Raw genomic sequence first — 12,541 nt, 5'->3', positions numbered from 1 at the left:
GGACTGGGCAGGGATGCTGGGACAGAGAAAGAAACTATGGAGGAGAGAGTCTGGGGTTTGACAGAGAACATAAGCAGGTAAGACCCCACAGCTTGCTTGAGCTACTGCCCTCTTTCTTTATCCACTAATATGATGGCATGCCCAGTTGTTTTTTCCTATGTTGGCTCATAGAAATAGTCAATCTTTTGGTATCAAGAAGTCCTTTTATTTTGGAAATAAACAGGAACACTGCATCAGACACCATATTTTGTCATGATGAAGAAGCAGTCACTTTCTCCTTGCACCAATCAAGACATTTCAATCAAAATAAGGAAAGCATTCCTATTCTTAAAGCTCTTCTGTTTTGCACTGCTGAAGAATTTCATAGTCATAGAAAATGAGGGATGAAAGGAATCTCATAAGGTCACCTAGTCCAACCCCTTGCACACAGCAGGACCACCCCCCAATAATACCATCCCAGTGAAGGCTTTGTCTAGCCAGATCTTAAAAGCCTCCAAGGATGGCGATTCCACAACCTCTCTGGGTAACCTGCTCCAGTGCTTTACTAAACTCCCTGTGAGATAAAGTTTTTGCTAATATCTAACCTAAAAACTTCCCTTGCTGCAACTTGAGGCCACTGCGCCTTGTTGTGTCATCTGTCAGCACTGAGAACAGTCCTTGACATGGGTGACTGGTGACTCTCAAGTCTGGGGGGACACCGGACTACCGATCAAGGGGGGAATATCCCAGCAGCCGATCACCAACCTGCCAGCACAATTATAGTCCCCGTGGAATCAAATGACTCAGCAAAGAAAGAATTAACCAGTGGCTAATCTCAGGGGGCGCACATGCACCTCCTATGCATTGCCAAAGCTCTTTGGAACATCCCTTCAGTTAGTTGAAAGCTGCTATTAAACCCCCTCAGTCTTCTTCTCCAGACCAAATAATCCCACTTCCCTGAGCCTCTCATCATAAATCATGTGCCCAAGCCCTCTAATGATTTTCACTGCCCTCCACTGGACTCTCTCCAATTTGTCCACATCCTTCCTGTAGTGGGGGGCTCAAAACTGGACACAGTACTCCAGATGTAGTCTCACCGATGCTGAACAGAGGGAAAGAAGCATTTCCCCAGGTATGCTGGCAATAATCCTATTACTGCAGTCCAGTATGCCATTATCCTTTTTGGTAACAAGGGCACACTGATGGTTCATATTCAGCTTATTGTTTACTGTTACCCCCCAGGTCCTTTTCTGCAGACCTGATACTTAGCCAGTCAGTCCCCAGCCTGTACCAGTGCATGGGATTTTTCCATCCAAAGTGCAGCACTTAGCACTTCTCCTTACTGAATGCATGACACTTCTTTTGGTCCAATCCTCTAATTTGTCCAGGTCTCTCTGAATCCTAGTACTACCCTCCACTGTATTCACTACCGCCCCCCACCTCCCAACCCCGCCACCTAGTTGGTGCCATCTGCAAACTTGCAGAGGGTGCACTCCATCCCATCTTCCAGGCTGTTGAAGGTATTGAACAAAACTGACTGCTGAACTGATCCCTAGGGACTGAACTGAACTGATCCCTAGCTACTTGATACTGGCTGCCCACTAGACATTGAGCCATTGACTACTACCCTTTGAGCCTGGGGATCTTGCCACCCACCACTTTACTACCCACCTCACAGTCCATTCATCCAACCCATATTTCCCTTCCTTTGCTATGAAGAACCTTCACCAAGAACCCTGCTATCTCATTCCTGCTACAGAATCAAAAGAGCTGTGTATTTGTGCAGTTGTATTTTCTTTGTATGTTCACATCTTTGCCTTCCTTTTGTCCCCACGTGAAAAATATTTGACAAGAATTAAACTATAAAGGAGAAAACCAGGAAAGTCATTTGTTTCACCAAACATCCACACCTGGCTACTTTCATGTTTTGGAAGAAACCCACAAAAGGTTATAACTTCTCTTCTTTTTAATTATAAAGCAATTTTTTTAAAGCAAGAAAATGTACCAGTTTAAATGTTATCCTTTGATAAAACTATAAGTGAAATTGCGTTGCATGGTAATTCCAAAATTAGAAATATAAATGTAACACACAAAAATGTAACAGAACATCAACTTTTGAAAAAAGCTAACAAAATTGACCCTCTCCCTGAATTACTAGCGCTAAGCAGACTAGATCAACAGTGAAAGAGTTCTACATTAACCAAAACTGGTTTTCTAGCTCTCTTGTGGGAGTTCAGCAGAGCTCTACTTGCAACCAGAAACCTTGGCCATGCCCACTACTGAAGAATCAGTAGTATGTCTGTGCTATAGCACTGCTTTTAAGGTACATGTTCTGGTTCACTTAAAAGGTGGTAACCCAAGGGCAATTCCAACACAGGCCTTATATTTCCAGATAAAATAAAGTAACTTTGAGGTTTGCTGCTACAAAGCGATAGTTTGGGGAAGAGAGATTCCAAAACAGAGTACTCATTACTCAAGACCAGAGGCGGGCAACAATTTTGGGTGGAGGGCCACTTACCGAGTATTGCCAAGCCACTGAGGAGGGTAGCCCCACCCCTTGACAGATGCCCCGCCCCCTGGTTGCCATCTTGGGACCGTAAGCCCTGTCCCCTGACCTTTGCCACCAGACGTCTCTTGCCTTGCCCCCAGAAGTACTACTTTCAGTAAGGGGTTTTGCCATTTTGGAACCAGGAAAATACCAAATTATATTCTAAAAATCAAACAAATACTACAAAATTCATTAATTTCATTTCAAAAAATATTTCTGTCCTGATTTACATGTGTTTGTGTTGTGTACATAGAAGTGATAGTATAATAGCTTAAAATGAAGTCTTACTCTTGTATATTGTGAGGGGGTGTGGGTGGGTATAGGTTTGTGGGTGTGTGTATGTAGGGTGGGGGAGCATGTGGGTGGGGGTGTGTGGATGGGTATGGGGTTTTTGGGAGGCTGTGATTTTGTGGGAGGAGGGTGGCTGGGGAGGATTGGCTTACATGTAGGGGGAGGGTTTGCACACAGACTTCCCTCCGCCCCTGTAGCAGGCAGAGCCCCTGCCAGCACTCCATCAAGCCTGGGCTTTGTGCTCCTGCCACTCTTGGTTCTGGGGCCCTGGTGTAGGCCCTGTGCTCCTGTTCACTGGCACTTCCCCGTCCCATCTGCCATTACTGCCCTTGTCATGCTGCTTCCTACCCCACTGTGCTCACTGCTCCAGCACCATATCCCAGCTGCATGGCTGCTTTCACAGGCACCCAGGGGCAGATAAGTATTAATTTTCTATTTTTTTTAGGGGCTCCATAGGCCAGATAGAATGTCCTGGTGGGCTGCATCCAGCCCACGGGCCATATTTTGCTGCCCCTGCTCAAGAGCCAAACCAAAAATAAGGTAATTAATACAGGTAAACTCGGGGGGGAAAAAGTCAATTTTCTTCATCCCCAGTTCTTTCTATAAGCTTTATAAAAAAACCTGTTTCTAGTTATACAAGAACCTAAAAGAGCACAAATTAGATACTGACAACTTCATTCCACTTCTACTTTCTCTTTTATTATATTTCTTCTCAAATACAACAAAATCAGATAATCTGCTAAATGTGTGACAATCTGGTAACACAGAACAAAAAAATATCCTAAGGTAGTTTGAAATTTCAAATGTTTAGCAAAGAGTTTTAGATATATAAAATGTCAAATATTTAATAAAAACATTTACCAGCAAAAATTATTTACTTTGCAGTTAAAATGTATTCTTACCTCAGGATCATCATCGTCAAAATCATGGTAAGTAGAATGATCAGGATTATTCATTTTATCTAAAAGTTCAATAGCAAGTGTTCGATTTAAAGGCTGTGTAACAAAAGGATGCTAAAAGACAAAGAAGAAGGAGAGGACATTAAAAGTTCAATAAAAGTAAATACAAGTGGGCACAAAAATCATAGGAAGCCGTCAGGAATACACACCTGTAGTAGTTTTTCAGCTGTAGGTCTCTTTTTAGGATTTTTTGTAAGTGCCATTTTCACAAAGTGATGGAAAGTATTTGACCTAGTAAAGGAACAATAGGTATTACAATTATAAGCAGGGGTGTCAAATGCATCAAGTCACATGAGCTGGAAGAAGGGTGCAGGGCTGGATAGTGGGCCAGATTGGGTCCAAACAGCCAGAATGCTAGAATCAGTGTGCATAGCCAGTCTGGTGTAGGTGCCACATAGCATGTACTGGCCCGGGCCCCAGCCCCAGGTACAGCATGTGGTGCAGGGAACTGGTCCAAGGCACGCAAGGCTGGTTTCAGGCATGCACTGCATATGATGCCCACACCAGACCATCCCTGAGCCAGTCCAATACAGCACATGACCCAGACTGGTCCCATGCAGTGTGTGTGCACCAGGTCTAGCCTACAAGCTGGATGTAGCCCATGGCAAATTGGCTCTGTGTCTGGCATGCAGCACATGGAGCTGGGGGCAGTGCATGCTGTATGTGGTATGCTACTCCAAGTCCCACAGGCAGCACCCTGGGCAAGACAATGGGGCTCTGCAGTCCAGATCCAGCCTATATCTTTGACAACCCCGTAATAAAGTAATGAAATACAGAATTAGAAATGTGCTAAAATAGCAGAAGGTACTTACCATTTCATTTTGTCTTTTAGCTTTGGAGGTTGAAAGTTGCTCTTTGTCATTAAAAACAATGCTCTGAAAAACAACATTTTCATGATGTGCATCACCTTTAGCATATAGCCAATTACAATTGCTTATTTTTGGCTGAAACAAAAAATTTAATCAACTCAAAAATATTAAGAGAACAAAGTTGCTCGTTTACACAGCCTAAAAAATGTCCACGACAAATTCTCACATGCATATGCTGAAAACCTGTAACTCAATATGATTTGCAATTGCTCTGCATATGGTAACCAAGTTTAGCCAACTATTTTAAAAATGTAATTTATGGAATTTTACAGCCTGTCATAAAAGTTACCAACCTCATTGGATGCAAGTCAAACATTGGAGGCTGAAGTTCTGCAAGTTCTATAGCTGTTATTCCAACTGCCCAAAGATCACACAGTTGGTTATAGCCACCTTTCCTTTCAACTGCAGCAACTTCTGGAGCCATCCTAGAAATGTTTCAGAGAAAAGACATTTTTCTTTAAGATTTATTTTCCCAGAACTCAAAATGCTTAATAGTTTGTGTTCCATTTTATTATTCATTTTCCTTCGGTTCCACATATTTACAAATGTGTATGCATAGGTCTTATTGGGAAGCTCCTGAAATTCACCTGTTGGTCTACAGAATTTCAGGTGATATTTCAGTTCTCTCTCATTTTATCCTTTCCACTCCAAGTATGTCCAACTACAGAGGCTGAAAGGATATCAAGCCTAAGAACATTTAATACTATTTCCCACTCAGGAGGAAGATAACATATGACGATGATGCTTTCAAAACACTCCAAAGTCTGGCAGCAAATGAATGAAGCAAACTAGTCTTGGATTTTTAGCCACAGCATGAGCATGATATCAGTGGACTACCTGCATTTTACCTTTAAAGGCAAATATAATCTAACTGTAGTAAAAACAGTTATTTAAAAAACCACCCTGGAAAGTAAACAAATGATACTGACAAGAATTCTACAGAAAAAATTATGCCTCAAACAATAGATTTCTCTCTCCAAAAGTGACCAGACAGTGTTGACTGCCAAGTGCTGCATGGACCTCCTGTGCTACATTTAACCATTCTGTGTCCATTTCCTTATCCTCAGTAAGGTGCTAGGAGACTCCATGAAAGTTTGCAAGAAGGTGCTTATACAGTGTAACATACAGAACCAACAGCCAAAAACAGGAACACTCAAATTAAAATCATAGAACCACCAGTATTATGTGAAAGACATCCATTTTGGTTTCTTGCAGAAAATTACATATATAGTTGAATACTAAAATCACATTCTATTAGCTAGTTGATATTCTCAAACTAAACAGGTTGGCCAGGGCTTAATCTATATGCAAGACCATCAAGAAAACAGTTTTCAAGCAGGAAGTTTTATAGTTTCATAGATGTTAGGGGCTGGAAGGCACCTTACAGATCATTGGGTCCAGCCCCCCTGCCCGTGGGCAGGAAAGACTGCTGGGGTCAGAAGACCCCAGCAAGATGGGCATCAAGACGCTTTTTGAAGATTGCCAGGGTAGGTGACTGTACCACTTCTCAGGGGAGCTTGTTCTAGACCCTTGGTACTCAACCTGTAAAGAAGTTTTTCCTTACGAAGCAATCTTCAATCAGCTCGTGCCCATTATTTCTCGATCTCCCCTGGGGGGTCTTGGTGAAGAGATGCTCCCCCGGCCCTAATGTACGCCCCTGATATACTTATAGGCTGCCATCAAGCCCCCTCTGAGTTTTCTCTTATCCAGGTTGAATAGTCCCAAGTCTTTCAGCCTCTCCTCATATGACCTGGTCTCTAGGCCTCTAATCATGCACATGGCCCTCCTCTGGACTCTCTGGAGCTCCTCCACATCTTTCCTGAAGTGCATGAATTACTTGTCTCCTAGTTAGTAATGAATCAATACCCCAAGGCAGTAGTGATATCCTGAAGTGCAAGAGAGTGTTTAAATAAAAACCTCTTCTAAACACAGATATCCTTACCATGCAAGTTAAAAACAAATGGGTGTAAATTGGCCATGAAGAAATATTAAGGCTGACTCGTAACCATTGGAGCAATCAGGTTCTGGGACAGCCTTCATACGTATGAATGCGCATATGTACGTACATATGTATAATTAGAGATGTACTGAAATAGTGATTTTACATTTCATGCAAAATCAGGTGTTTTCTGTTAAAAATGATCGGCTCTGCAATTGACAGGCTTGCTGGGGGGAGGCAGGGGAGAAGAAAAAAAACAACTTATTGGCAAGCAGAGAAAATGATAGGAGGCCCTGCAATCTTGAAGCACCAGGAGGGAAGTGGAAAGAAAGGGGGTGAGAGGGAGCTAATGAGAGTCTGAGCCTATGACATAGGCTCAGTATAGGCACCAGTCAGGGAAGTGACAGGGTTTTGGCGCCATCTTTTAAGCAGCCAGAGGCATGCTGCTCCAGCATACTGCAGCTTAAGGATGATTGAGAAGGGATGAATACAGAGAAGAAATCCTCCAAGGGGGCCAAATATGTTTCAGGTCTCAACTGTGTAAGGTAGTATCCTGCAGGGACCTTGCACACTGATGGAGGTAAACTGTTTTGTACTGCCTGCAACGTGTCTCTGGATGTGTCAAGGGAAACTATTACAAATCGACACGTAAGATTCCAAGGCACACATGAAGCAAAATCCTGCTGCAGAGGCTGAAGGACAGAGCAAGAAACAAATGACTGTGTCCTTGCTCTTTGAAAATATCACAGAAAACAGCTTGGCAAAGCGAGTGGCAGCATTTTTCCTTGTAGAGGCTTTCATAGTGGCAAACATCCTGCTGGAGAAACTTGATCACCGTAAGTTAAGATAGTACCTAAACCAAAATATGCCAAATGCTGGCAGTTTTCCATGTGTGAACAAGCTGCACCAAGACTATCTCTCTGCAGTGACTGTTTCACATATACAGTCCAATGAAGCCACTGACCCTCAAGATAAATGAGTTTTGGCAAGCCATCAAGGGCCACATGACAGGCAATCAGGGGCAGATAAATATTAATTTTCTAAATTTTTAGGGGTCTCACAGGCCGGATAGAATGGCCTGGCGGGCTGCATCTGGCCCCCGGGCCGCATTTTGCCCACCCCTGCCCATGCCAGTCAAAGTGGGGACTTGCATGCAACTGTGTCACAGCCACCAGAGCCTGTGCTCACAAGCACGTGCAGTACTACACCAGCAGTTTGTGAGTGAGGAGCTGGATCACACTCGGCACACAGTGCATACTTAAGCTATACCATCTCCTGGAACAGGGAGACGTTCAAGATGAAGCAAAGTTTGTGATGAAAAGGGCCACCTGGATTCACAGACTTTCTAATGTGTTTTGAAGGCCAGCAGGCTGCGATCCACCATTCACACAAGCTGATGGATTTGATAAACTGGGTCAAAAACATGATATCGCAAGAACTGTCAAGTTGTTAATGTGAAAACCAGCAGAGAAGAGACCTGTCCAAGGCAATAGCTGTGATGCTGAACCTGTAGTATAGGTATGACCTGTCACTGTGGTTCAGATAACTGGCTGACTCCTTTTTAGTGCTGCTCACATTCTGGACCCCAACCATGTGCCTGGTCTGAGATGTGACCCTCAGTTACTGTAAACAATCCCTAGATGGAGAAAAGAGCATGACAAGGAACACACTATTAACATGAACTTTGTCAAAGAGTGCTGGATGCCTGTGCCTATGTTTGGGGCTTCTGTGACTGGTTTCCACATCTGTATGCCCTGGCAAAATGCTGCCTCACCATTTCAACTAACTCAGTGGATGCTGAGTGTGCCATCTCAGCGTACGGACAAGCATCCACCCCAGAGACAGAGAATGTCAGCAGCAATTGCCAGTGGATGTTGAATGCTAGTGTTTAACAGCTGGCATGAATTGCCTGTCTCAAGATTAGCATTAAGTAAACTCCTTTTTGACAATGTCATTTAATAAAGTATGGTGATGGTATTACCTACAATTTATGTGGTATATAGCTTTAATTTCATAAGACATTTCAGTTTAGAGTTTAATTTAATGCTTGTTGCTTAATAATACATTGATTAATGGCTTCCATGGGCTTAATCAAGGTAATTAAGTCTCAGTTTTGGCCATCTGCCAATCTACAGCGAGGGATGAAACTGCCAGTGCCCTGCAGCCAGGTCCCTGTCACAACAAGCTCATGAAAATGGGAGCCAGTCCCTCAATCAGCCCATGAAATTGGCCACCTGACTCCTTGATTTCAGTAGGTCTCTAAATATAATGTATGAAAGGAACTACATGAAGTAGTACCTGCCATAGCAGAGGACTAGAATCAATGATCCAGGAAAATGCTTCTAGTCCCAGGTTCCTCAATTACTATTGTGACATCACTAGAAATGACAAGACACACCTGCACACAAGAAGTCTGTAAAGCATTTTGGCTTGAAAGTGGCTATGCAAGTCCAAGATCTTACATAATCACAAATCTTGGACAAAAGCACTGAATTTATTTTTGCTAGTTTGGCTAAAGACACAAGAGAAGGGAAATTCATTTTCCTACTCTTTTAAAAACCATACTAAAAAAGCTCATCAAACCTAAAATACAGAACACACAACACTCATTAGAAGCAGATCTCCATTATGATATGCACACATTTCTGCTTCCCAGTCTGAATGTTATGCATTCAGCTGAGACTTGGGTAAACAGAAGAAATTGGTGTGCTGTCAAGGAATACAGGAGACCCTTGCCATTTGCAGGGGATACATTCTCATATCCCTCACAAATGGCAAAATCCGCAAAGAAGGCACCGAGTTCATGAATGCTGTCCCACAGCAGCTGGGGGGGGGGGGGGCGGGCGGCCATGGCTGTGCTGGTGACAGCGGGAGCACGGTGGCGACAAGAGCACGGTAGCAGCAAGTGTAGAGCTCCCAAGGAACTGCTTTAAGTGTACTTAAGATGCGGGTTTGGCATTCATGAATATTTGAAACCGCAAATGTCAAACCTGTGAATAGTGAGGGTTTTCCTGTACTACAACCACTGGCCACTGTGCGGGCAGCTACTCTGTATCCTTCTCTGGTTAAATCTCACACTCCCACAGAGCAGCAAAGATGGAAGATTATGGTTGTTACACCAGACCCCCTCAGCAGTGCATGGTAAATCACTATTGAGAAAGAGGAGGCAAGGTAATGTCCCCCTGCCTTCCAGCTTTTCTAACAGATGCAATAGTCTTGTTTGACCATGCATCCTCCTACTGCTCTAGGAAGCTCTGAAAAGGAAAACTGGTGCCTTTCATCTTCATTATATCCATGTAACACTTTCAAAACCAAAGTTTATGGCTATGACAATTATTTGAAAATTATGCAAACGTCACCAGAAGAACTTGGCAGAAGAAGTGGTTTATTTTAAAGACTGATAGGCCTAAAAGAACCTGGACACATCAACCACGAAATAGAGCCACAATCCATTTCTGCAGTCATGACAGGAAGGTTGAATGTACAACATTGAAAGGAAAGTCAGTCCATGTCCAGCTGATGCTCAGTATTAAAAACATGGTCCATATTACACAATTCGCAAGGATCATTATATGAACGTTGAATCTTTTCCTAATGCGCTCATACCTGTATATAATACACTTCACACGAAAGACCTCAAAATACTTGTTTTTACGAAAAAGATACTTTTATAGTGAAGAATGTGCACCATTCTTTTAAAGGCAGGCATGGACAATCACTTCCAGTACACAGAGGAAGTAAAACAAAATGCTGACCTAAAAAATGTAAATGTGCAAGTAAATAACGTAGGAAAGGGAAGAATAGAGGGGTACAGGACTAGTAGAAGGGTTCATTCAATCACAGACTAAAGCAAAAGATTCTAAAACAAGATTTTTGAAGAGGAAATGGCTGGAAGGAAGAACATTCCAAAGATAGCAGAGCATCTGTTGAAAGAAACAAGTAAAACAGCCACTTATCAACTGTGCACAATTGCAAGGCAGGCACACAAATGACAAATTAATAAACACCAAAACGCCACCATTTCAGACAATAAGATGGGTAGTAGTATACAGTTCTGTGCAGAACTTTAAAATTATATTCAGTAACTGACAGTTGACAAGGATGGAGAGGAGGATGCCTTATTTATTTATTAAGCTCAATAGTTCTGGCCACAAGATTATGGTGTTTGGTTAAATTTAGCGTAATTTACAACAAATCTCTAAAACTCTGAAGAATTGTTTTTTATGTAAATTACTGATTTTAGTTATTGTAAAAAATTAATGCACTAACAATTAAGTAATAATAATTACCAATATGGGGTGCCAATGAAAGATTTCCTTTTGGCAATTGTAGCTGTTATCTGTGCAGAGACTCCAAAATCGGCTATGAAAAAAAATGAAGAGGATAGTTCATAAATGAAGTACTGATTATATGCAAGTCATTATTTATGAACAATATATTTTAGCTTCTTTGTAATACAAATTTCTTCAAATCTAGAAACAGAAGCCAATAAGATGTTTATATAATTAAACATTAATTTAATCCTCTGAATTAGATCCTCCTCAGGCATTCAAACAGGCACCCTATGAAAATGGAATAATGGCATGCAAACTGTAATAGAAAAAATTTGCATGTTTCCATTTCAGAGCATCACTATGAATATGCAACACTGCATCCATGAAATAAAATATTTTTAAAAGTACACATTATTTATTTCCATGCATATCAGTACTTGCAAAAGGTCTAAGGAAAATGAGAACATACCACCATACACAATAAAACTCAGCATATATTGCATATTATTTTGTACAGTAAAATATGGTCAAAACTATTAATATTAAAAATGTTTAAAATAATTTTAGCAACTGCAAAAAGAGATAGCAGTCAGGCAGTTCTAAGTGTGATTTGGGATGTCAATGTTTTTTGAACAACAAAGTATGCTTAGTCATCTGGAAAAATTATCAACTTTCCATTAAACACCATCTTCATATTTAAACACCCATGCAGATATTTTAGTTTATAATTTAAAATTTAAGCTCAAAACAAATGAATTATAAATACTTGGCTGTGTGAGAATCAGTTTTTGGCTATAACATTTTAAAGTTACTCCTTTTTGGACATAAGTGTTCATGCCATATTACTGACAAATTCTGATAGGGAAATTATTACCAGTTAAAGGAAATACAAGTGAATACTGAAAATTCTCATTTTCTTCTCTTTAATACATGCAAAATGATCAATCACTAAGTTATTACTTAAATACTCCCTATAATTATATGCAATTACACAAACTTTATTTGAAATAAAACAATGTACTCCCGCATCTATAACATTTTTAAATAGATTCATGTAAATCCTGTATTCAGAAGAATTTGTTAAAGGATGCTTTTATATGCAGCCTTTTAACCTATATATATGCTTTTTACTTCATATAAAATATACCAGCCAAGTCTCAACTAAAATTACTGCATGGGTGTAATTTTAGTTGACCTTTGCAGTATCAGGTTAATTTGCTAAGACGTTTGCCTTTTTACAACAGTTTTCTTAAGCTACTCTCTGGTGGGTACACCAGTGTATTAATCAGTCTCTCAGTGAGATTTACTGGTAAATTATATATCATTCAAACATTTAGGTTATAAAATTTCAAAAGTTTAAAAAATGTTGTTATAATTTGCTTCATTTGTACAACCTGACAAAGGTTCAAGTACTTACCTAATTTTACATGGCCATTATCCGTTAAAAGAATATTTGCTCCCTTAAAAGAAATAAACACATTTCAATTAAAGTGTGCAGCTTTTCCTGATAGTTTGTAGAAACTGCAAGATTTGAACAGAACCTAGGAGCAGGGAACATACCAAGGATGATTAAACATTCAAACAACTGAAAAATTTGTTAAGAGTATTTTTAAAGTTAGGATGACATCCTGATATGTTGCATAACTCAGACATTTGCAAACACTACACTGTAAGACCTATGC

The 12,541-nt window shown here is 40.9% G+C and overlaps 1 protein-coding gene across 6 annotated transcripts in view; it reads right to left on the bottom strand.

Moving 5' to 3' along the window:
* MAP4K3 (mitogen-activated protein kinase kinase kinase kinase 3) overlaps positions 1-12,541 on the bottom strand; it is a 137,978-nt gene that overhangs the window by 86,661 nt on the left and 38,776 nt on the right. For all 6 annotated transcript variants that reach the window (XM_090052713.1, XM_090052721.1, XM_090052732.1 and 3 more), the window contains 6 exons: positions 12,277-12,319; positions 10,875-10,947; positions 4,940-5,071; positions 4,590-4,652; positions 3,927-4,008; positions 3,721-3,831 (listed from right to left, as the gene is read on the bottom strand). In XM_090052713.1, the coding sequence (XP_089908839.1) occupies positions 3,721-3,831; positions 3,927-4,008; positions 4,590-4,652; positions 4,940-5,071; positions 10,875-10,947; positions 12,277-12,319 (504 nt within the window). The remainder of the gene's footprint in view (positions 1-3,720; positions 3,832-3,926; positions 4,009-4,589; positions 4,653-4,939; positions 5,072-10,874; positions 10,948-12,276; positions 12,320-12,541) is intronic.

Source organism: Crocodylus siamensis, chromosome 1 (genome assembly GCF_052110815.1).
Source record: "Crocodylus siamensis isolate JL-2025a chromosome 1, ASM5211081v1, whole genome shotgun sequence".
NCBI lineage: Eukaryota > Metazoa > Chordata > Crocodylia > Crocodylidae > Crocodylus > Crocodylus siamensis.
Note: the sequence above shows the minus strand (reverse complement) of the source record. Positions and strands in the feature narration are given on the sequence as shown.